General features: G+C 33.7%; 1 protein-coding gene, 1 long non-coding RNA gene and 1 pseudogene across 7 annotated transcripts in view; all 3 read left to right on the forward strand.

The window, feature by feature from the left end:
- Window positions 1–2820, forward strand: LOC110345392 (uncharacterized). Its single transcript, XR_002388701.2, has 2 exons — window positions 1–290; window positions 703–2820. It is a non-coding gene; the product is annotated as an uncharacterized LOC110345392 (long non-coding RNA).
- Fbxl4 (F-box and leucine rich repeat protein 4) overlaps window positions 1–26951 on the forward strand; it is a 357862-nt gene that overhangs the window by 299453 nt on the left and 31458 nt on the right. For all 5 annotated transcript variants that reach the window (XM_087187955.1, XM_087187956.1, XM_013078770.3 and 2 more), the window contains 3 exons: window positions 5519–5864; window positions 13945–14189; window positions 22396–22609. In XM_087187955.1, the coding sequence (XP_087044081.1) occupies window positions 5519–5864; window positions 13945–14189; window positions 22396–22609 (805 nt within the window). The remainder of the gene's footprint in view (window positions 1–5518; window positions 5865–13944; window positions 14190–22395; window positions 22610–26951) is intronic.
- On the forward strand, window positions 17262–22346 carry LOC101716912 (large ribosomal subunit protein uL14 pseudogene; annotated as a pseudogene). Its single transcript, XR_015441534.1, has one exon. The product of XR_015441534.1 is annotated as a large ribosomal subunit protein uL14 pseudogene (transcript).

The following is a 26951-nucleotide window of genomic DNA, read 5'->3' on the forward strand; positions in this document are numbered from 1 at the left end:
CTCATTTTTTAATGACTTAAGCTTTATTGCTGAAAGGTTTTGTTGTTTTAATATTGGAGGTCTTTTTCTTTGGAAGGATTCCCTTAAATAATTTAAACAAATCATTTTGAAAATGTTCCTCAATAAATTGATGAGAGATCCGATGCCTGAAGTTTTAATGCATGCTTTCTCCTCTAACATTTCACATTGTACTAATCATAGGTCATAATACTTACTTGTCCTAGAATTTTCCATAAATGAAAAGCACAATTTGAACTGTTGTGAACACGGGCCAATCTGAAGATTAGTAGGTAATATGACTTCTAAAATATTTTCAAAACTATTGTTTTAAAATACTCTCAGCAACTCAAAATAGGCCTTTACAGTGATACTTTAGAGAAGGTCTTTAGGGAATTAACCTTAATTTTAGGTAGATGTTTTTGTAACAAGCATATTCATTTAAAAATAAACACTCCTTTAAATAATTAGTGCATTCTCCTTACAAGCCTATTTATATCATTAATTTGCTTAGCAGTTCCTTTATTGTTTTTGTAGTGCAACCTTTTGATTTTTTAAAAATGCAACTATTTGAGTAGGTGATATAATAATATAGTCCAGTAATCTAAAAGAGTATGTAATTCAGTCTTGCATATATCCTGCTCTCTGTGTTCACCCAACTTTTCCTCTAAAGAAAACAATTTTATCACCATTCTTTTTTTTCAGTTTCTGCAGATACAAGAATGACAAATATATTTTTATTTTCTTTATTCACAAAAATAAACATACTGTTCACATTGTTTTGTACCTTATATCACTCAATATATATATTGAACCTGTTCAGATAAGTGCAGTTTCCTCATTCTTCCCTACAACTGTAAGTAATCCAGAGTGTGCATGTACTCCAGTTTATTAACTTGTCCTCAGTTGATGAGCAATTACTTGTTTCCAGTCTTGCTGTTATAAACATTAAGGCAAGGAATGACCGTATCAGAAGTTGTTTCATCTGTGTACTGGTATATCTGTGGAATAAGCTTCCTATAGGAGTTGCTTGGCCAAGGATGTACACATTTGGAACTTTGATATGTAGTGCCAAATTTCCCCCTGAAGTGTCTATTGTCTATTTATATTTCTACTTATACAAATATGCAGGTTTGACAAAGCCACCCACAGAGTATGTTAATAAATTTCATTATTCTTGCAGTTTAATAGGTGAAAATTTTTATTTCATGTTAAGTTTATTAAAATTCTTTTACACTTTTATCTCTGAGGTTGAATTACCTTTTCAAATGTTTAAGAGACATTTGTATTTCTTTTTTCTTTGAACTACTTGATTATATTATTTGCCCATTTGTTGATCATGTCAGTGTTTAGATCCTTATATTACTGTTAATTCTCTCATTAAATATTTTAGTGTCGCCCATGTGCTAGGCATTGTTCTAGGTATTGAGGATATACAGTGAACAGTGTATAAAATGAACAAAAATCCCAGCCCTTACAAGTTTATTCTAGCCTAAGAGTAATTCGTGGGGATCTGTTAAACTTTCAGACTTCAGATTAGCTATTGTGGAAGGAATGGAGCAAGGATCAGCCACCACCCCTGTGACACGCTGCCTCCTTAATGTCTCTTTAATTTAAAGGGACCTCCTCAGTCCACCACAAAACAAGTACAAAGTGTAGCTCAGTTTGAATTGCAGACTGCTAGAATAATCTTGTTCTTTTCAGAGCTATTTTGATTATTCATTGTGTACATTGTTATTAATGAGTCATTTAAAAAACACAGAAAACCAGCATCGTTTAATATACTGATATTTTTTTCTTGAGAGGGGGAAAAAAAAGTGTAGAAATTTGGGCATGATCTTGTCTTAGAATTGTTTTATTAGGACTGTCACTCTGCCTCTTTCCTATAGTGTTATCCACATTCTTTTCTAAAAAGCTGAATGGGTTTCAGGATGAGATCTATGAAATATGTAGTGTGTTTTCTCTAATCCGAAATTTAATGGCTGTATAACTGATTTTGAGTACAAATCATGTTCTTATGTTCATGAGAGTTGTAGTGTATGCTTTGATTAAAGTTCAAAATTTATTTACAGATGTGTCTCTGATTTTTTTTTATTGATATTTAGTTTTATCCCTTGGAAAAGACCATGAAATTTTAAGAAAAAAGGAATTTGATTATTTCAGTATAAGAAAAGGCATTTTAAAATTTTACTGATTATGAAATCAGAAGATGTTTCATTAAAAAAAGTTGAAAAATACAAAAAAACCAAAATTGTAATTCTTCTGCCCAGATTCAGTAACTTAAGATTTTGGCGGCTTTCTTTATGCAGTGAGAAACATTCATGGAACAACACCCTTTTTGCCAGTTCACTGCTGGGTACCAAACAGAGGGCCAGACAAAAGTGGCTGTTGTTCTTGGAGCTCACAGGTCAGCCTGAAAGAGCACTATGGGCTCACAGGGAACATATGTTGGCAGAGGAGAGAGCCTTAGCTGTAGGGCTCAGAAAAGACATCCTCGAGGAAGTGAATGCAGTGAGAATGAGAGTTGAGGGAGGCTGCAGTGTGGACCAGAAAGGTAGAGAAGGAAAGCACTTTTGAAGGTGAGATCATGATATTTGTAATTTAGTACATGATTTTATGTCTACCTTAGGAATGAGTAATCAAGTATGTTGGAATATTTCTTTGTTGAAAGTGGACTCTTGTAATCCCAAACATTCAAAATTTAAAAGCAGCCTTTGCCTGTTTGATTCAGTTTCGGTGAAGTAGAAAAATTACAGGTAGTTCTCTAAGATATGTCTTTGCTTACTTCTTGCCAGTGACTTAAGAGGAAAAGAAAACAAGTAGTTGTGTTGAGTGACCTGATCCTAAGTATAAGATCTTAGTGGATACGTGTGTAAGAGTCAGAAAATAGGCTATCTTAGAGTTACAATTTGGAAGGAAAAGATAGGAAAAATTGGAGGGAGAAAAATGACAAATTGAAGATATATTAAAGATTGGAATTACATTATGTGGGAATGAAATTAGTGGTGTAGATTTTTTTCTTTTGAATGTTAAAAGCACTTTATATAATGACGTTAAGGAAGCAGGAAGAAAGAAAGAGGCTGTCACAGAGAGAATTTGCTGCCAAAAATTGTTGCTTAAGCAACAAATTTATCATGGTCTGGTCACTTTGACAATGTGGGCCAAGAAACATGATTTTGTCATTTAAATTAGAATTGACCAGGCCTTTCACACAGAATGGTAGTGTGTTAGTTTCCAATTATAGATGGTCTGAGTTGTTGTCTTTGAATACAAATACAGTTGGAGTTGGAGGTGATGGACTTTATTCTTAATTTTCAGGAGAAAAATCTGCAAAAATAACAAATATAGGTAACTATAAAGACTTTAGAAACTATAAAGATTCCTACTATTGTAGTTCCCTGTTCTGTGATTATTCACTTCCTGGGTGATATGTTTACTAGAATTCCTATTGAGTATTCCACTTTTGGTATATATCCAAAGAAGTGAAAGCAGCATACTGAAGAGGTACCTGAATTCTCATATTTATGGTGGCACTATTCATAATAGCTAAGATACAGAATCATTAACAGATGAATGGATAAAAAAATGAGGTATATATATATATCTATATCTATATATATAGATATATATATATAATGAAGTATTATTCAGCAGTAAAAAAGAATTAAATCCTGTCATTTGCAGTAAACTAGATGGAACTGGGGAATACTTTGTTAAGTGAAGTAAGGCAGACACAGAAAGACAAGCACCATGTAATATTCTTTCTCACATGTGGAAGCCAAAAAATGTCAACCTGGAGGTAGTATAGTAACTACAAGAGATTGGGAAGGATGTAGGGGGAGAGTGGAAAAAGAAGGTTGGATTTCATCAGTGCTCTGCATATTTGGCATATGTGCTGCTGAAGCAAGCACTGCTCTGCATATGATGTTAATAAAAAAGTTTTTAAAAAATTTTAAATAAAAAGATTTCCCATTGAGCTTCTACCTTATGTCTTTATTCCTGAAAGCAGGAATTATCATATGTCCCTTCCCAGTTTTCCCAAGATTTTTGCCATATGTCCTTTGTGGCCCCTTCTTGACCTAAAGGCCACTAGGGTCTTTCTATGCCAGTGGTTTCCATGTTTTAGATTTCTCCTGTGAGTTTTATACTCTTGTCTAATTTGATTTCCATACTGTAGTTAATCAGTTTTTATTTAGATCTCAGTAGGTCACTGGGCCAAGAAAATAAACCAACAGGGTTTTTTTGAGGGGGTGTGGTAATAACCTTATTATTAGTAAACATTTTAAGTGTTATTAATAATCAGTGACTTATAAATTATGTCATAACAAGATATGCCTCACTATGAAATTACATATTATTTTTTAAAATAGATGCTTTCAGTGGTTATTTATATATTTTGTAAAGGTATTTATGTATTTTGTAGTATTATTGAGAAACTTAAAATATTCTTATTCTTTGACATAAAATTAAAAATTCTGACCTGAGGATATATCTCTGTGGTAGTATGCTTGTTTAACATGTGTAAATCCCTGGGTTCAATCCCCAGTATCACACAAAAAAATCTGCTAACCGAAGTAAATAGAAATAGAGGACAAATTTTTATTGAAATATTTCTGTATTTCTTTCTTTGCTATGTTAGAAAATAATATTAAAGAAGAAATTGATTATGACATAATGAAAATTTTAACTGATGGATGTACTATGTTATAAAGAATCTGCACATAATTTTGGAAAATAGCTTTATAAGAAGACTTACATGGACATGGGATATTAGTTAAGCCTTGAAGAATAGATGGGCAAATAATACTAGTAGGTTGGGCATTCACTGGGGGAAGACAATATGAACATAAGATACAAAGGTAGAAATAAACTTACTATATGGAAAGTAATGACTAATTTTTCTGTCTAGTAGTTCATTTGAAGGAATAAGGAAGAATGTTATTCATCTTTTATGTGTTAGATACTAGGTACTGGCAATACAAGGATGACAAAAGTAGAAATTCAGAAGAAGGGCATATATAAGAGACATTTTTTGAAACAATTGACAAAATTTAATGACTGCATTTTAAAAAGATAAAAAATATCAAAGATAATATGAAAGTTTTGAGTTTTTATCAGGCCAGTAAAAGGAATGAAAAGCTAGAGAAGGAAACCTTTATGAAGCAAGATGGTCAGCAGTTGGTTTAAGATGTAACACAGGACAGCTTCACCCCTTACTTAGGGTTTACTTGTTCTGTAAAACAGAATGCTTTTTTTAGGTACCTGTAACTGTCTATTCTAGTCTCTAAATGGACCAATATGAAATCTAAAAATCTTTTAAAAAGGACTTTGGGGGACTTAGGAAAAGTTGAATACATAATATCTCTGAAATTTAGTTTAAAATATTTTTCATATCCTAGAAACAATTCATATGTTGATTTTGTCAACTTATATTACACTTTTGTTTTCACATTGTATTTTGTTAAGGTATGGGTAGATCTCATTCTAAACTGTCTTATAGGGAAGTTTCTTTCTTTGGCAGATGGGAGATTCTTTGGTCAGAGAAACCTACGAAGGTGAATGCTTCCCAGGCTCGCCAATTTAAACCTTGTATTAAGCAGATAAACTTTCCCACAAATCTTATACGACTGGAAGTAAATAGTTCTCTTCTGGATTATTACACTGAATTAGATGCAGTTGTGCTACATGGTATGAAGGACAAGCCAGTACTTTCTCTCAAGACTTCACTTATTGACATGAATGATCTAGAAGATGATGATTATGAAGAAAAGGATGGTTGTGGAATGGACAATCTTAACAAAAAGTTTAGCAGTGCCACCCTTAGGGAAGGGCCAAATAATGGATATTTTGATAAACTGCCATGTGAGGTAAGCCAAAAATACTCAGTAGCAATATTGAATTACATTGAACTTAGAGATATTTAAATGTTTAGCTATTAGTGTTTATTTTAATAAATATCAGAGGAATAGAGATATTGTAAGGAGAATAATACTGATGTGTTGTATTTTTTTCAGTTATTCTGTTTTTTTATTAGTACATGTTTCAGTACATAATGTTTCCATTCCTTGTATGGAATTGGTATATTAAACATCTTAATTCTTTTTTCATCCCATTTCCCTCCCCTCCTTCCCCAGCCCCTCTGTCTCTTGATCCCCTTCCCATTTGAGAAGGATCTATCTCCCTACTTCCTATTATCTGTCTTTTATTTTACTCCACTTATAATTTTAGCTTCTCATGTAAGAAAAATAATGCAATGTTTAAGCTTGTGTTGTATATTTTAATTTTGGAAAAACTAGACAAAATTATGTTAACTGCTGCATTTGTTTTAGACTGACTAGTGATTCTGGGTAAGTTATTAAATACATATTCTTGGGCTGGGGATTTAGCTCAGTGGCACAGAGCCTGTCTGGCAAGCGTGAGGTCCTGAGTTCAATCCCTGGTACCAAAAAACAAACAAACAAACAAAATACATATTCTTATATCACTAAGTAACATTAAGCAAATATATAAACCAATAATAAATTACACAGTGTAAGTATGGGCAGTGTATGGTGAACTTTATATTAGTTACATTGAAAATTATTTGCTATTAGAGATAAGAGTAATAAAACTGTGAAATGAATGCTTAGTTTATTTTATAACTACAGTTTCCTTAAGTGTCATTTGTTCTTCTCTAGTCTATATTATTCTAGCCATTATTTTTGGTCTAGGCAAATGCACAGTGCTTTTACCTATAAATACAGTACTTAGGTACCACAGTTCATGAACTTGATTCTTTCCACTATTCTGGTCATAAACTGAGTTGGATGAGAACTGAATCAAACTCAGTGCTTAAGTTCAGTGTTGACCTTATGGGTAAATTTGATTCAGTTCTTGTCCAGTTCAGTTTGCAACCAGAATTGTGGAGAGAATTGAGTTCGTGAACTGAGGTACCACTGTACTTTTTTGTGTGTTTAGTTTGAAATTTGTTTTCACTGCGTCTCCACAGGGTACTTCTGTAGTATATTTAGCCTGCCTTCCCAGCATCAAATTCCAGTACATTCCACGGCCATGTGACACCAGAATTCCCCACCTGTTACTGAATATCCCCAGGGAGTAGGGGAGAGGTGTGGAAGAAGTTTGACCAAGCATTTATGTCACCCACTGAAAACTTCTGTGTATGGTTAAAAATAGCATAATCAACTTTTTAAAAAGAGAAATTTATAGACTGAAATTTTAACCAATTTAGATGTCTCCCTTCCAAAGTGATATTTCAGATTTCATTATAAAAACACTAGTAATTTAACATACACAGAATGATAAGACAGCCTCTTAAATGCCTAATAGTAATAGTAACCGCAATACCTGTATGTTGTGGTACTTCCTGTAGAATAGCTAAAGTTACTAAATATAGGCGAATTTAAGTAAGAGCAGGACCAAGATTCCACTGAAGCCCTCTAAGTCAAGACGTGCATTATAGAAAGGGAGCTTCACAGAGTGGAAAAGGCCATGTGGCCTTTACTGTGAGAAAGGAGGAAACATGAAGAGTTGAGCTGTGAGCAAGGAGCATGAGGCATTGATAGTGACATTCCTCAAAGCTCTGAGGAAATCTGCCTTGTCAGCAGTGGACATAGTTCATTGGGAGTCAAGGGAATCACTTCTTTGTTTTTATCCATTTCCTAAGATTTAAAACAGAAATTTGGTTCAATAAATATGTATTTTAGACAGTTTATTGAATTTTATCCATGCCTGATGAAATGGCTTTCGTGTAGCATTCCAATGAATGACATGGAAAAGCTTCTGGTAGAGGGAGGAGTATAAAATGTGTGACTTGGAAAACTCCAGTATTTCCATATGGCTGAAATAGGATCTGACAGGGAAAGCTATAAGAGATGAAATTGGATAGAGGCTCAGGGCTGCTGCGTGCACAGCTCCGTTCACGTGGGTAGCAGTTATCGGGATATCCTAGCCCTGGCAGTACACAGCCTACTCTGCTGCACCTCAGAGGGGTCGCTGAGTTTTACCAAGAGGTTTGCATTTTATCCTTGACAGCCAGGAGTATTCAGGGTACTGTTTTTCTCCAGTATACAGAAAAATTAGTTGGGGAGAAATATAGATAGTTTAGATTTTGTAAATAATATACCATTGATAAAAAAATTAGAGCAAATTCAAGATAATTTCACACTCACTTTCTTGTGTTCTTTTCAAATGGGAAAGATACAGACTAGTAGCTAATGTTTCAGAAATTATCCATAATATTCAGGCATTTTATACATGCATTGGCTCACAGAATATAGTAATTGCCCAGATATTTTGGCCTCATGTGAATTATTTTTCATAGGTGTCTGGATATAAAAAAGATTGTGAACAATGAAGATTTTTTTTATTTTAAGAAGGAGCATAGTAAATTAGATTTTGATTTTATATTACTCTGTGGTAAATGAAGAATAGACTGGCAGGAAGTCAAAGTGGGAGAGAGCAGTACAGGTCAGGAACCTGCTGCAATAATTTAAGGAAGAATTGATGAAGCCCTGGAAATTGGAATGTTTGGAGAAGAGATAAGGTGGGAGGAATATTCCAGAGAAAGGAGAAGTGAGAGAACTGTACTGTATTTTGTTAAGGGATCAAGTAGAGAAGTAGCAGCAGAGACAAAAGTGTTTATTCTCTCAGAATAAGCAGAAAATTACTTCTGTTAATTACTTTTGATTATGGGCTGTAACATGGATAAAGAGTATCCACCAAGACAGTTGGCCTTCTGGCTAATATGCTACTTCTTTGTATCACAGTCCAAAAGGAGCATTATCAAAATGAGACTGTTAAATTAGAGGTGTAATCTTCTCTAACTTACATTTGAAGGGGAAGAGGCATGGTAAGTGGTGGGGGTGCAGCAGAAAGGTAAAGGCTCCGTTTATGATGCAGAGAATTCAGTTTATAGAACGGAGGGAGCTGGTAGAGAGAGAAAGCTTTAAGTACATGGAAAAATGTTTAATCATTTCGACAAACTCCTGTAGAAGAAACCAAGAGATGAAGTCAGTATTCCTGGAGGGTGATTAATTAGCGATGATGAAAGAACACCACGTAAAGAGTTAATGCTAGAAAACACACAGAGTATACTGAGTTTTGAAGGCAGATAGATTAACCTTGTTTTGGAAGGTCTTCCCAATCATGATTACATTGTGTATTCATTATGTAATCGAAAGGTACTTTAGGCTAAGATTCTCCCATATAAAAACATGTTTTGACAGACACTAGATAACTAGTTGAATAATGATTAATGAGTATTATCTTCTAGGCCTAAAAGCTGTTATCTTTATTTAATCAAAATCCAAAAGTGCTGTTTCACACCTCACTGTCATGGTTTTGGTGACTTCATTTTTTAATATTTTGATATTTGCTTAAAATATAATACTAAATATCAAAATGTTTCTCCTTTTTCATTCTTATTTCTTTTTTTGGTACCGGGGATCGAACTTGGGTCCTTGCACTTGCACAGCAGGCGGCGAAACCACTGAGCTAAATCCCCGGCCCCAAATGTTTCTCCTTTTAATATGGTAACTTTTGGTTTGGTGACTTTTGTTGGCAACCATGCCAGAAGTTGCTGGGAGTTATTTAAATAACAAATCATCTGTAAAATGTAAATTATTTACTTCTGATACAAGATGACTCTGCAGTAACTGCTTAAAAATTCTACTGAAATATCTTTGAATATTATAGTTAAAATAATTTTAATTCTACAAATTTTCAGGTCTTAACTGTTACCAAGCTCAGATGATTCATAATTTCTTTCAAACATTTAAGAACATGCAATTCCTATATTGCTTAAATTTTCAAAGCATAAAGAAAAAGTTTTCAACTTTTATGAAGTCAGTGTGATGTGGATTAACATAGCATGCAAAAAGAAAACTATGGAACAATTTCACTTGTGTAAATACCTTAGATAAAATAATGTCAAGTAGAATTATTTTGAAAGAAAATAACAAAATCATGCAGGATTTATTCCTGGAATTCAAGGATTTTTTCATATTACATAATTTATATAACAATACTATAGTACTAGGTTAAAGGGAGAAAAATCCTAAAATCGTCTCTGTAGATGCTCAAAACCAGTTGATAAATGACAGCTAAATAGATATCAATATTTTTGTCTATTTCTGTTAAAAATTGCTTTATTAGGCTGCCAAATATCATAAACCAAAAGCTAATCATCATATTTAATTATCAAACACAAGAAATCCATTGTTTAACATGGCGGCCACTAGCCATGTGCACCATTAAGCACTTGAAATGTGGCTAGTCTGAATTGAAATGTGCTAAAAGTATAAAATATATATAGGATTTTTAAATACTTAGTATTAAGAATGCAAAAACATCTCAATTTTTATATTGATTTTAAGGTATAGTGATATTTTTTATGTGTTGCATAAACTAAAAGAAAACTAATTTTGTCTCTTTTTACTTTTTGACATCTAATTACTAAAAAATTTGAAATTATTGGGCTAGGGATTTAGCTCAGTGGCACCATGCCTCCCTTGCATGTGCAAGGTCCTAAGTTTGATCCCTGATACCAAAAAAAAAAAAAAAAAAAAAAAAAAAAATTTGTAATTATATATATATATATATACATAACTCATATTCATGGCTCACCTTTGAATTAAAGCCAAGATTAAAACAACCATGTTCTTTAACATTGTTTTGGAAGAACTGGCCAGTACTGGTAGATATGAGAAAGGAATAAAAGGCATAATTTTTATAAAAGTGGCTGTAAAGTCATTATTTACAGACAAAATGATTATATATTAGAATATCCAAGAGAATAGGCCAATAACTACTGGGAACAATAAGTAAGTTGGCAGGTTGCAAAGTTAACAGACAAAAAGTAATAGCTTTAGGAACTCTAGGAACATGAAAGATCATTAAGTGCTAAGTCATACCATGCCCTTGAGTAGGAGAATACAATAAAGCTAAAGTGTCAGGTTTTCTTAAAGTAATGATATATTTAATGAAGTCTCAATTAAAATGCAAACAGAATTTTTAAATGAAAAATTCACCCAAGAAAAGTGAAAACAAGCAGGAAAATTCTGGAAAAAGAAAATGATTTGTCTTGATTCTCATTTACAACCAAGAAATCGAATGCATTCACTTGTATACACTTTTTAAAATTTGCAAGAAAACTTACTTTACATAGAGGATTATTGAAATGGGAAAAATAATGAATAAATAAATGAAACACAGTAGAGTCTAGGAAAAGGCCAAAGGAGAGTAGAAAATATTTGCAATTTCCTTGGGAAAGGGTTAATTTTCTGTCATTAATGAAAACAAATTAGTAGAAGAGCAACAGCAGAAGTCACCACAGCATAAATAAAACAACCCATTTTTTCTTTCTTTCTTTTTTTTTTGCCTTTTAGGATGATAAAGCTTTGATACCAGTACTGTCTAGGATATAGGTGAATGGGTACTTTTACACTATTTGTGGATATATAAAATGATGTGAACATTCAGAAAGGTAATTTTGTGCTTATATCAAGACTTAAATGCAAGTAGCTTACCTTAAGGCTATACATACAAAGTTTGTCAAGATTAATGTACACATAAACAATGATATTGCAATATTTGCAATAGGAAAAAAGTAGGTAGTACAACAACAATCAGAAACTAGTTCAATTATTGTGTCACTTCTGTGAAACAGAATGACTTGGATCTGTTTGTGCAGATGAGGTGTATCATTAAATGAGAAAAGGGTGTATTTAGGGTGTATCATTAAATAAGAAAAGCAAGGAGCTATACTATGTTTACAATATTATTATTTAGTGCATATCCAAAAATAAAATTTCTTACATGTTTATCTGGAAGAGATCAGAAAAATGTTAAAAATGCTTGTCTATAAGGGAAAAGGATGGTTAGAATTGGAGGTAAAGAGGAATAAACTTCTCATTTTCTACCTGGGGGTTTTTGGTTTGTTTGTATAATGTTTTACATGTCAAAAGGGTTATCTGGATGATGAGATTTGTTAAAGCAAATATTCATTTGTAATAGGGATAGGGACCACTGCAGAGGGATTTTGTAGTGGAGAAGAGAGTTTGGACTCAACTGCAAATACATCATGAGCAACTGGGAATTTAGTGCTAGTGAGCAGGTAGGGGTCAGTGTATCCACTAAAGAAACACCATGAGTAAGGGGCATTTGGGCTAAACTGAACTCACAAGATTCTTGCTAGAAACAAGCGATCAGGCATTACCTGGGGGATGGTAAGAATGAGGGTTTTGCTAAATTGACTTAGCAGGGTTTTTGTTTTTTGTTTGCTCAAAATTCGATTTTATAAGGACGTGCACCGATGGGAATAGGAGAAAGTCCAGACACATTACTAAATTTTGGTCAGCCTTTGAACTAATTGTCTTTCTAGTTCCTGTTTTCATAGCAAATACACAAACACAGAAACACCCTGAAGTTCTGTTTTAAAGTCTAATTCAAAGGTTAATAGTAAATAGCAAGAATACTTCAAGCCTTACTATAGATGATATATTTATTAGGCAGCTGATGCTCATATTTTATAAAAATCCTTTAAGCCAGCATGGAGGCACAAGTTTATAATCCCAGCACTCTGCAGGGTTTAGGCAGGAAGATCACAAGTGTGAGCCCCGCTTTGGCAACTTAGTGAGACCCTGTCTCAAAAAAATGAGAAAAAAAAGGCCAGGGATATAGCTCAGTGCAAAGGCCTTCAGTCCAATCCCTAGCACTACCACCATGAAAAAAATTTTTTTAAAACTTAAACTTATTTTAAAGCTCATATTTCTGTGTTTTGAAATATTTTGTCTGAAATTAATACTGACCCTAGATCATAAATTGAAGAGGACATTTATATTAAAAGGCATAATTACAAAACAAAAAGTTTAGGTGGAAAATTTCACCTTTTCTCTAAATTTTTGACATTTAGTAAATACTTAATTTTTTTTTTCTTTATAATTCTTGATTCAGTATAGGTTAAGCAGTTTTTTTAGATGAAGTCTTGCTATGTATTCCAAGTTGGACTCAAGTCACAATCTTCCTACATCCTTCTCCAAGTGCTGGATTACAGACATGTGCCACCATGCCCTTAAACAGTTGTTCTTTGAAAACTAGTTAAAGAAGAAAAACTGAACTGCTCACCATTTAAAAGAAAACAAATTTTGGACTAGTTCAGGGAGATCATTTTGATTAGAGATAGAGATCTTTTTGATTCCACTTTGTTAATAATTTTTGTATATATTCACTACTCCATCATTGCCTCCAGCTATTTTGAACAAACACTTTTCTCTTTTTCTTGGAATTCTGCATTAGCTGAATTGGCTGGTTTCTCCTTCTGCCTCCCTGCCTCCTGTAGCACTCCTGTTGGTGGTCTTTCTAAGACACAAATTTCATCTTTTCACTCTGCAATGTCAGTCTCTTCAGTGCCCCTCATTGCTTTTAGGATAAATCCAAGCTCCTCTTTTTTTCACCTTTGCTCTCTCCCTCTGAAGCTGAGCTTTCCTGACACAAGTACGCTTTCACTTTGGAGTTAGGCCTGTGTCTTGTACAGTATTAGACTACTAGTATTCTGTACCTCTATCAACACTATTAAAACATGACATTGTACTTACTAATTTCCCTGGACTATGAGCAACTTAGGAGTGGAAACTCTCTTATGTATCACCAGTGCCTGGAATGTAGTAAATGCTGAGTCTCTGAAAAATTCTGTTTTTCAACAGATTACAAAAATGTATCTTTGCACATTAAGAAAATGAATTGTCAACATGCTGAGTGTTTGAACAATTTGAAATGCAATATAGTTGGGTATGTGTGGTTTCTTTGCATCTGGATAATTTTGTTGAATGTTGATTTATTTTCTGTGTAAAAATATTGTTATAAAATGTGACACTGTTCTTTATTATACCACATTATATACTCAATACAGCGATACTATTTTTCACTCTTCTTGGTTTCTGTTTTGTGTAGCTCATTCAACTGATTCTGAATCATCTTACACTACCAGACCTGTGTAGATTAGCACAGACTTGCAAACTACTGAACCAGCATTGCTGCGATCCTCTACAATACATCCACCTCAATCTGCAGCCATACTGGGCAAAACTAAATGACACTTCCTTAGAGTTTCTACAGGCTCGATGCACTCTCGTCCAGTGGCTTAATTTATCTTGGACTGGAAATAGGGGCTTCATCTCTGTTTCAGGGTTTAGCAGGTTAGTGCAAAGACTTGTTGGTTTTTGTTTTTTTTTTCATCAGCAGGCTATACTTACTATGTAATAATTTTCATAATAAAAGTTTAAAATTATATACTATCGTACAGAAATAAAGAAATATAGTTTGTGTTCAGAATGGTGCTGCTTATAAAAATGAAGGGATTTTACCATCCTTTTCAGCTAAATTTTATAAGGGAACTATGTCTTTTACCTCTTATTTTTTTAAATCTCAAGTGACTTTCTACAGAACTCCTTTTTTGCCTTCCTCATATTTTCAGCACAGATGATTAACACATTTTAAAAACTATTTCCAAATCAAAATCTACCTCTCTAATGTGATTTGTCAGAAATGGAAAACAATTTATTACGGAGCATTTTTAATTAAATCTTAATTACATGTGCAATACATCACCCAAATTTAGAAGCTCATTTAAACTAATTATGTTGAAAATGCAATTGCATGCTAACTAGACGACCACACTTGCAGACCTGCCCAGGTGTTTCTGCTCCTTTCTATTTAAACATTTATTTTTCTTACTATTAAATGTCACCTGTTAAACATTTGAAATCTTGTACCAAGTGCATAATCATTTCATAATGCCATAGTAATTTTTCTTAAGATACAAACAGGTGTTTTTCTCTTAACCCTGATAAGAGTTGTTCCATTGTATGTTATGTGTAAGCTCCTAATTTTCATGAGTTTAATAATGGACTGGGAGTTTAGGGAAAATACTTGTTAATGAGTGAATACTCTTTTATCCTATTTTTACAAACTAAAAATGAACTGCACCCATCCCTACATCTGGCTCCAGTGGGTACATTCTTGTATAATGGTTTATGAGTTAGAAATTTATATATAGTGCCTTGTTTTCTTTTCCCTCAAATTACAATAAAGATTCAGTTCTAGAAAGAAATATCTCATATTAGATTTGGGTGATATTATAGTGTATGAAAAAATAACAGTATGCTCAAAATGCTAACTAACATCAGTAGTTTATGCATCAAATTTAAAAGTAAATACCAGCAGTAATAGCCTACAGCACATGTTAAAAGCATGGGCACACTGTCTTTCTCTCTTCTCTAATAGGCCCAGGGGAAAAAGCTTGTTGCTCGACATATGATAGCTGTCCAGTGGAACACATTGTAGGGTCAGATAAAGACTGATCCTTTTTCATTCCATTGTAAAGGGCACAACTGATACCCCTATATCAAAAAACAAGTTAATAAGAAAAAGCTTAGCAAATCTTTTTTTTTTTTTTTTTTTTTGGTACTGGGGATTGAACTTGGGACCTTGCACTTGTGAGGCAGGCACCAGAACCACTGAGCTAAATCCCCAGCCCAGCTTAACAATTCTTAATCATTGTTTTATATGCTATAGGAGCTTTCAGACAGAAGACTGAAAGATATAGGAGAAACTATCTGGTTTTAGGCTTAGGTTTAATGAAATAGGGACAGGCATATAGAAATGTGGTTGAACAAAATGTATGTGACCTAAGAGTGTCACACCGAGTGGGAAAGGGCCTGCCTGTTTAGATTCTTCTTGCCTCTATTTTGTAGCATTTATTCCTCCCAAATATGAGGCAGGACCCCTCTGGAATGAGAGTTTTAGGACATCCTAGTGAACAAGGGAAGGCCATAGAATTTCTTTATAGCCAGATTCTAGAAAGAAAGGCAGGGAAAGGTTAGAATACTATGTTTAGGGTTTATGACTTGGTTTGGGGAAAAGAAGTTCTAGTTTCTATGGCCTGTCTTAGGGAAGAGGAATTCTGGTTTCTGTGATTTGCTGTGGAGGAGAATGAGGGGAAAAAGACAGAAGGACAGGAAAAGGCCAAAGAGACTTTGGGTTCAAGACTGCTTCTGAAACAGTCTCCTGTCCTTTAGTTCAAAGTATACAGCATGCCAACACTCTAGACTTTGAGGTGTTATTATCTAAATCCTCCAAAGTGTGTGGTCCTTTTTTCCATTTCTCTCTGCCCCAAACACACGTGCTTCATGTGCACATTTTCCTCTCTGCTAATAGGACATGAAGACCTGAAGCTAAAGACTCAGTAGAGCATATACTGTCGATCATAAACCAAGAACAGTTGAATGTGAGACAGGTAGAAGAGTGGTGCCAGTAAGCATTATTTTCTATTTTAAAGACCTTTAGAGTATTTAAATTGCTCTTATAGCTCTATCCCCAGTGTTTATCACTATTAGGAATTAATATTAATTGTTTGTTTTCACCCTTTGAGTGCAAGGCATGGGAGTGGGTATTATGGACCATGTAAATAGATACATGAGATATATAACAAAGTTCCTTCTACAGAGAAGCTAAAGATAAAAAGACAAACATGTAAACATATCCTTTACAGTATTTTTATGAATAAAATAATGGTGGCAACTAATGATCGTAGAAGTTAAATGTCGGTAGTAAATAGCTGACATCCAACTTCTTTGACAGTGTGCTACATAGGATTGTGATAATGGGTAAAATATAAAGGTGATATTGCATTTTAAAACTGTCTTTATGTAGTTTCCTTGGGTGCATGAGACGAAGCATCAGTTGTGAGAAGTAAACTCAGTGCTGTTTTTAAAATATTAGATGATAGTGAGCAAAGATCTTTTGCAAAGTTAGAGCCCAGGTCTACTTTCTCAAGAGCAATTCTTCTATTTTTGAGTTCACAAAGGTTATTTGCTCTGGGGCTGATGAATAATAACAAAACTACATATGTAAATTTAGTTTGCCATTATTTAGCCAGAAAAGCCATACATTTTGCTAGCATTCCTTTAACCATAGTCACTGTGTCCATTAAGAAAAGAAAGTTTATAACAGGAAGAGAAAAATTGGAGGGTGGGGCCAGATGGGAATTTTGCCTGCTGATTGCGGTTGGCCCCCTTGACTTGACTGGTGGCTTGACAGTCATTATGGCTCTGTAGGCTTCATTCCCAGAATAAACAATAAATATTCATGGCTTGATTATTAATGAATAATCTATGAATAAGCATGGTCTATTTATGCTTATTACTGTAAACAAGACTTATTTATAATACTTAAAAGAAAAAAAAGTATATTTTAAAACTAGAGACTAAGGATGATGAGCTGCTTTTTGAGCAAGTCTTTGGGAAAAGTTTGATGCAGCTTATTTTTCTTAACTGAAAACATTATCTTCACAAGTTAGAACTATTTCACTAGATTTTTAAAGAACTTCTTAGCACTTTGTATTATTCAGAATAGTGGAGAAAAAGATTAAATTGTAATAAAGAGAACATAAAACTTTCAATCAGTTATCATAATCCTATTCCAGCCACAGATTTGTGATTTGCAACTTGGAGTAATGCTGAGGCATATCATTACTCATTAAAATCTTATCTGTTGCAATTCCTCTTTTCTTTTATAATATAGTTCTCCAAAGTCTTGGATATTCCTTTGCTTCCCTGCCTGTATTTGAAAACTTAACTACATCATTCTGTTCAAAAAGTCGATTTTTATATTACCATTTTTCTTCATATTTAGGTAATGAATCAACACTGATCTCCACCTCAGTTATGTGTGTGTTTTTCCCCCTAACCTACTTACTTATTCTTAGTAGTTTATATTCGTTATTTCAGGAAACATTCTTGGATGCTTTCTAGATTCAGGAACCTTGGTAGGTATTTTCAAACACAATTTTATGGCATAAAGAGCTATTTTTCTATTCATATTTTTTCAGTTGCTTTCCTATACTTTATACACTTGTTCTCTCTTAGATTGTCAAATCCTAGAAAGTAAAGACAATTTTAAGACTACTCCCTACCCCTCGCCCCACTGTCATTGGTTGATAGTACCATATACTATTTTCAAGAAGTTTTCTTCATGGATTTATTTTGGACCAGATTTATTAAATAATGTTTCAGATTGTTTGGAATTAAAATTATCTTAAATATACTGTCTTGTAAAACTCAGTGAGGGTGAGCTGACAAAACATAAGATTAGGAATCAGAAGTCATGGATATTTTTCTCTAATTCTCCCCTTACCTTCATACATCAGGCAGGATATAAGGATTAGTGTCTTTTATTAAATCGTTCATTCATTTGATGTTAATTATTTTAGGGTGCCAGTTACCAGTTAGTAAATTACTTCTTATGTACTTGTATTCCTCTGGACAAATTAAATCACCTCATAAGAATTATCATTTTATTTTTCTCTGTAGAAACTTCTTTTCTCAAAGCAGGAGACTTAGTTCAGGATTGTTTATCTCAACTTAGGTCTCCTCATAAAACCTCAATATCAAGAAATGCTTTATGAGAATTCACAATGTAGAATGAATAGGCTGCAGGAAATTTTTAATAATGTAGTTTTTCTTTCAAGTGACCCATGTCACAGTTGAGATGAATAGTTGACAAAGACAAAAACATATATCTAACTTTACATTAAAATAAAACTTCATGAGGTGCATTAAAGAAAGAAATTAGTTGTTTTCAGCTAATTGAGCCTGCTGCTACTTCTTAGGATGCAGATATTATGAAAAGCAGGTAATATAGATTTTATAAAGTAAAGAAGAGAGAATATGAGTGTACTGGCCAAATAATCCACTTAGAGTAGAAATATGCAATACATGAATCTTGATAAAGAAACAATACATTGTAGTATGGTTATGGTATTGTCTTTATTGTGCTTTCAAATTCTAACATTTATTAAACCTATCTGGAATTTTCTACTGTCTATAACAGTTGGCTTTCTAATGATTGGCTAGACAGGACTCTATAAATTCTTTGGAGGGGAAAGGTTCAGTAATGAGAGCAAAGAGCAAAAAGGAATGCCAAGTCAGTTTAAGTCAAATATGAAAAAGAAGTGTAGATCAGAGTGCTTCTCCTAAATAATGAAGATCATAAAGAGAGAAGATCCCTAAAAGCTTTTAATTCTGAGTTAATATAGCTTTTTAAATCTGCAAATAATTTGAGTTATGAAATAAAAGTAAGATATTCTTTAATTTTCTGAAATCCTACATCTGGTGTTTTTTTGTTGTTTATTTATTTTGGTACTGGGGATTGAACTGGAGACCTTGTGCCCACTGAGCTAAATCCTTGGCCCCCTACATCTGTTTTTATATTGCTAGATTATAAATAATAACTGGATAACTACTTGTATACTCAGAGCAAGGTAAAAATGTTAATTTCATCATATTTCTCAGGAGTGGTTTGCTCCTCTTATGGGAACAATACCATTAGTCACTAGAACTTACTTAGTTTAAGAATAGAAGTAGATTAAATTTATGAAATATATTTTTATAGTTGAAAGATTCATTCAATTAACTCTCATGGAATGTTTTTTATATGGCCAATGTTAGTAGTACTGCATGCACCAAGGATCTTTTTCAGTTGTCACAAGAGTTGAGATAGCTTTTAAAACTCTATATAAAAAACAGTAAGGAAATTATGTTTATGAGAAAAACAATTGGTGGGAAATAGATGATGATAGGAGTTTAATTCACTGTGTTGAAAGTATGTCATAACTTAGCATACATTGTCTACATTTGAAATAGGTCCAGATTCTGAGCATTTTATCTCCACATTTGCTACTATCATCTAGATCCATTGCATCGTCTTCTCTTTCTTAAATATTGCAGTGGTGTCTTGATGGTTTTTACCTCTGTTCCTCTCAGTCTTTGTACCCAGCAACCAGAATCATCCTGGTGAAACATAAACTTTTGATGATTGGGAATCCTATTTCTCTCACAGTAAAAGCCAAAAAGTCTTTATAGTGATGTATACTTTATGAACTACTCTTCTTCCTCTCTGATCTGCTCATTTCTCCCTCATCTCATGCCTCCTGCATCAACTTCCACATTGTTCTTCACTCTTGTCAACTTTCCTCCTTACTAGTGCGTTTGGCCTTCTTGTTGCCTGAAATGCTCTTGCTTTAGATGTTTGCTTTACTTACCCTCTCATTTCCTTCACACCCTTCCTCACACTAAGGCTTCTCTAACCACATTTCTTGTTGGCTCTCCCTGCTTTTATTTCCCCATTAGTACTTTTCACTCTTTAGTATGCTATTTATTTTACTCATTTATTTGTTTCTAGTCTCTAGCACTAACCAAAATGTAAGTAAGCTTTGCTTGCTGAGAGCAGGGACTTTGTTTCCCCACTGCTGAGACTATTGCCTGGGTCATAGTGGGAACTCAGTAAATACTTGGCTGAGAGAATGATTGATGAGTGTGCTTGATGCGACTGCAGTTTAGGTAATGCAAGCAGCATAGAAAACAGTAGTGAGAGCTGTTTGAGAAGATCCAGGAGAGGGATCACAGCCTCAGAAACTTAAGAAAAGAGTGTGTAACTGTGTGGGATGCCACAAATAAATCATAATAGAAGTAGTGGTAGGAGAGCCCACTGAGTTTAATAATTAAAAGGAGAGGGTGGACTTCCTTTCTGTCTCTTTCCGGCATCCAATATGTCGAAGCGAGGACGTGGTGGGTCCTCAGGGGCGAAGTTCCGGATCTCCTTGGGTCTTCCTGTGGGAGCCGTGATCAACTGTGCTGATAATACCGGAGCCAAAAATCTGTATATCATCTCTGTGAAGGGGATCAAGGGACGACTGAATAGACTTCCCGCTGCTGGTGTAGGTGACATGGTGATGGCCACAGTCAGGAAGGGCAAACCCCAGCTCAGAAAGAAGGTGCATCCTGCAGTGGTGATCCGACAGCGGAAGTCATACCGGAGAAAAGACAGGGTGTTTCTTTATTTTCAAGACAACGCGGGGGTCATAGTGAACAACAAAGGCGAGATGAAGGGTTCTGCCATCACAGGGCCAGTGGCAATGGAGTCCGCTGACCTGTGGCCGAGGATTGCGTCCAATGCGGGCAGCATTGCCTGATCTGCATGTATTTTTACAAAATAAACGGCTGTGTTAACAAGAAAAAAAAAAAAAAAAAGGAGAGGGTGAATTTAGGGTGAAGAGAACACAAACTGCAGTGGATTAAGGATAAATGAGTATTCAAGGGTAAGTAAAATGTGTGGGCCACTGGATTATTTGCAATATTTAAAATAAATCTATAGTAATTAAATTTTGCAGTTTTTTAAAAATATGAGCTATCCAAGATTTAACTTATATCTTAATGCTGTTAGCTGCTTTGATCTTTGCCAGCTTTCACATATTATTTGATTTTTTGGAACCGTAAGGCAGCGTGGTAAGTATTGTTCAGCCTGCCTTTTATAGCTGAGGAAATGCTGAGACTTAAGAAAATGCCTTTTACCAGGTCATTGATAGAAAGTAATAGAATGGGAAAAAAAACAGGGAGAAGGGAAAAAAGGAAAAGAAAATCCATCTTTTGACTTCTAGTCCAGTGCTAATCTTTTTATTTACACAGATGATCTTAGTTCAATTTTATTTTGTATGCCTATTTGTCAGTTTTTTAAATTATTTAGGAAAAAACACAGGGCATAAATTAATAGTGCTAACATTGTTGATGTGACACTGATGGGCAAGATTATGTCAATAGAACTGGACATGGATAATTGGTGCACTATTGAGGGGTTCGCTGTACTTACTCGATAAAATTTTGTAGTCGTATATGCCTAGATTCGTGATTTTAGGTTATTATCAAGTGATGGTTATAGACAGGACTGTTTTTGCCCAACAGTAATGTAAGATAAATACTGTGATAAAACATTTTGTACCTATCACCTTGGATTATTTCTATAGCAGTCCAGTTATTAAATATTAGTAACAGCTAAAGGAACATATCACACAATGGTGCAGTTAAAGAAACCTAGAAATATTCTGACTTGAAAGGACGCTGGTCTGATTTGTCTTGAGGTCATTTAATTAAGGCTGTCATTTTGTGTTATAGTGTACAAAATATACTACTCAATACTGTGTATTATTAAGGTGGATGTGTCTTCCAAGAGTATTACGTTTTATGTTTTGTTTAGAGCTTTACAAACTGAAATGTGAATTCCAGGTAAGTGGGAGAAATATTCCCTCTGCTTTCTTAGTTTTCCATGTAGCCTTAGCTGACTTTTTCTATTACATGAGTTCTTTTTATCTTCTCAGGTCGATTTACTTTAGCCTAACCATGCATATTTCAGCATGCAATGAATGAGAATTTAAGAGAAACAAGTTTTATATTTTTCCCTAGTAGAGTTCTATTCTTGCAAGTGTGTCTTTTTAGAGTTGATACAGTTTTAAAATTCTTTCAATAAGATCTTTTAATTTTATAAAACTCACATGGAACATTGTTTTTACAGGTTTCTGAAGGTTTGTGGATCTGAATTAGTACGTCTTGAATTATCTTGCAGTCATTTCCTTAATGAAACTTGCTTGGAGGTTATTTCTGAGATGTGTCCAGATCTTCAAGAGTTAAATCTCTCATCCTGTGATAAATTACCACCTCAAGCTTTCAACCACATTGCCAAATTATGCAATCTTAAACGACTTGTTCTCTATCGAACGAAAATAGAGGTAAGAATAACTCATTTATGTCTTTCCTAGTATGTTACCTAGTAAAGCTGCTTTTAATTGCTTGTAATGTGATTTCTGAATTTGAAATAAAGATTTTGATACCATCTTATCACTCTAAAATCATCAGAACTAATTTGGTCATTTCAATGCTAGAGTCTACTGTGCTTTTTAATTATAAGGAAATGTTCTTCTCTGCACTCTTAATATGTTTGTGATGCTGTATTTTTCATGTCTTCAGGTAAAGAAAGGTGGAGTGGGCTGAGGTGAGCTGAAATGCTGGCAGAGATTAAATTATAGAAAGAGGTGGGAGTGTAGTACACAGGATGACATATACTTGGAAGGGGAGAAAGCGAAGTGGAATTTATCTAGGATCAGATTTAGGGGTTTAAATTCCTGATACCAAGGTTCATAAGTCTCATTTAAAAAAAGTGAAATCATGTCATATATATTAATTTACTTGCTTTTTTCACTCAATATCTCTAGGACATCTTTCCAGATCAGTACATACACTATCTGACTCTTTTAATTAACTTTGTATTGTATGCTATACCATTATCTAGTTGGCATCATCCAAATGATCAACATCTAGTTTTTCCAGTAATTTTTTTTACACTATCTAGCAGTAACCTGTATGTAGTTTGCACATGCAGGCTGTTACTGCTGCAGGGTAGAGTCCTAGAAGTGGTATTACTGAGTTCAAAGAGCATGTGCCTAGGGCCCTGCAATAAATATCCACTTTCTGTCGTATACTTTTCCCTTCTATTGTAGTCACGTTGGCCTGCTTTCTGTTCTTTAATGTTCTCACCCATTTCCATCTCAGGCCTTTTGCTTTTCAGCTTGTCTTGAATGGTTTTCTAGCTTCTTAAACATTTTAATATTTTTCTAGCTCATTAATTTTTTTAAAGGTGTCGCCCATTTTATGCCTATCATATCACTCAGTTTTACTTCCTTATTAGTATCACTTTGTTTAAACTCATATTCTGTCTCCTTATGTTAGGATATGTAATGATAGGAGCTGTGTCTTATTTATTGTCATGTTTCTAGCATCTAGAATAGAATTTGGTAAAGACAAACCATTTAATAACTGTTTGTTAAGTAATTGAATAAAGATAAAGAAATGCTTTTCCAAAATGCTGTATCTAGTGCCCTTGACTGTCTTGAATGTTACTTTGATCAAGGTATTAGCTTCTCAGTACATCAGTTTCCTCTTTTCTAAAATAGAGATAGTAGAAATATAGATCTCATTGGGTCTTTGTGAGGATTTATATATATAGCTTGTGAAGGTAGTAGTAATAATTATCATGGTGATTTGCAGTGTGTTTTACTACCTGAGGGGAAGACTATCCTTGCTTTTGTTTGCAAATACTTTTTTTGGTGTAAATCCTTATACAGTATATTTATTTTTCCAGATGCATCTTTCAGCAAAGTTTTTATTAGAAGTACATTCATTATATTTCATTTTGCTCTCTAGTAAGGCTTCCCATCTGTTCATTAGGACTTGTTTGCTTGTTTTTTTGTACCAGGGATCGAACTCGGTACCTTGCGCTTGTGAGGCAGGCGGTGGCATCACTGAGCTAAATCCCCAGCCCTGAATAAGTACTCTTTATAAGCCTTATTTGATTAAGAATATTTTCTAAACATTATATATCATATTGAATCTTTAAGTCTTCTTTAATACACAGTTCTTGAGTTGTTAGGTAATCCCTATGTGGGCTTTTTGTTATTGTTTTTGTATGAGCCTTCCTCATACAAAACACATAACTATCACTAAGCTATATACCCCTAGCCCCCAATCTCTGTATGTTTTTAGTTTAATGCAGAACTAATTTGATTTCCTAATATTTTAGAGCCAATCTGCTTGGATGTGTCTGCTACATTATTGCTTACTAATTGGGTTAGCTTGAGGAAGTTTTTCAGCTCCCTGTGTTTTTCCTTTTGTAAAATAGAGACAATGATGGAATATATTTTTTTGGGTTATCATGAGGATTAAGTGACTTAATATATATAAAGTGACTACAATAGTACTTGGTTCATAGTAAATGCTATAAAGGGTTTATACTTATGAGTATTTTTTACATCTGCTATTTTAGGTGATATTGATCTATAGCTTTCTTTTTCATTCTATTTTATTAGATTTAGGACTAGGGTTATGACAATTTAGCACAGTGAATTGATTGGAATAAATTTTTTATTGGAGTAATTTGAATAAATGGAAATTATCTGTTAGGTACATTTACTTACAGAGAGGTAAGGACATTTAACCTTTACAGTAGTAGATCAGTGTAAATACCTTTTTTTAAAAAACATGTAGCTTTTGTTCCAATCTATGGAAAACTGAAAGTATGTGAATATGGGAGCTTTTAGCACACACATCATTCTCAATTTTGGGAAAAATGTTTAGCTTAACAGGTTAACTGGTAAAGAAAGAAAACTGGGAAGAACACCTTGATTCTAGTTATGGCCCTACCAGTGATAAGTTTAGTAATCTAGGTTAAGATGTAGTCTCAGATTCCCAGAGCTTTTATTTGTAAAATGAGAGGACTATTGTCCCTGAATAACACTTTGAATATAGTCAGTGTTTTCATGGTCTGTGGTGAAATGATTCACCATTTGTGTATTATACTATACTTGTCTTTCATTGGTTTGTTACTATTTTATTGGTATTTATACTGTATAAACTGAGCAAGATAATGACTCAGTGTTGGCTTTTCTGATTAGCTGGACTTTAAGGTGAAATATAACATAATTGTATGAATTCTTGAGAAGAAAAATAGGGTAAAAACCAAACTTGCTAGGCATCTTACATTTGTGATGATTTGTGAAAATATATCCTGTCAGATATTTTTGAAATGTTATATATTATCTGTCAGAGAATCATTAGTCTATAGTTTTCTTAAGTTTGCCTCAAGAGATTGACAAAATATGACTATAGTTTTTGAAAAATGTGATTGATGAGGATGAGATTTCATATCCCAAGTAGTAGTTGATACATATGTATCTAAATCTGAATAGCATCAACTGTAGCTTCCCTCAGTTACTTACATGTAGATGAAAAGTCATTGAGATGGATTAAATAAAATTTAGATATTACTCTGTTATTTCTTTTCTTTTCTTTTTCTTTTTTGGTACCAGGGATCGAACTCGGGACCTTGCCCTTGCAAGGCAGCCACCGGAACCACTGAGCTAAATCCCAGGCCCTACTCTGTTATTTCTTAAGTTTTTATTAAACCATTTGCTAAAATAACATAAAAAAATCACATACTCTCTAGTTTTTTCTGACATTGGGTATGTAGAAAAATTTATAAAGTTGATTTTCATTGATCTATAGTTAGTTGACTTACAATAAAATAAAAAATTATATTATTTTAGTGATATACTGTAAATGGCAAATTCAAATTGAGAAAAACTCACTAAAGTTTACTTTTAGTGCTTCCCAGCTCTACTTATTTCTTTCTAGCTATAGTTTATTCACTTCTATTATGTCTTCATTCGTAGGATCTACATCAGTCTCATTTGGACAGTAAGTAACTTAGAGGGAGAAGGGCAAAGGCAATACAGATAACTTGGTTTCTTGAAGAAAAAAAAAAAAAGCTGAAGCTACAGCACTGACATTCATGTCAGTCTGTAACACTTACCTTGTCCCTTAGCAAAGCATTATGTCACCTCTTTCTCCCTTTCATATTCACACCCCTTGAATCCTTCATTAACTGATGTTGGTCAGCAGGAGCAAACAGAATGAGAAGATAAGATTTAGAAGACTGGTCTCTTACTAAACTGTTTATATAATCATCGGCAGTATGTTCAGATGTCAAAGGCTCTGTTGAAAAGAAAGCATAGCAGTTGATTTCAGATGTCTCTGCTTGCTCTAAGGAAATATGTGAGGAGAAAAATAAATGAATTTGAACTTTGTAGATGAGGTTATTTTGTTTTAAAAGAACTACAGATTACTTAATGCCCTTTACTCATTTTTTCTAAACCCCACAAAAATCCAAAATAAGCAAAAATTAGTATTATAAAATATTCATGTATTGTAGAATATTACCTCCAGAGCAGTCACATTTATGATATAATAGTTACATTTTATGTGCCTATATATAACTTACATTAATAAACGTAATATGATTATGTCACTTTATAAGACCTAAGCAAGTATATGTACATAATGAAGAACACTTTGAAGGAGTTTTGAGACCTGAATTTTAGTTCCAAAGTTTGAGGAAACTTACTGAATATATTGTTTGCTGTTCTAGACATTTTGCATTATTATTTAATTATTTACACCAGTCCAATGAGAGTAGGTAGTATTCCCATCTTATAGATGATGAAATTAAGGTCTCAAAGG

This window comes from Heterocephalus glaber, unplaced genomic scaffold (assembly GCF_053883595.1).
Source record: "Heterocephalus glaber isolate CG9 unplaced genomic scaffold, H.glaber_assembly_v1.0 deba00001523, whole genome shotgun sequence".
Classification (NCBI taxonomy): Eukaryota; Metazoa; Chordata; class Mammalia; order Rodentia; family Bathyergidae; genus Heterocephalus; species Heterocephalus glaber.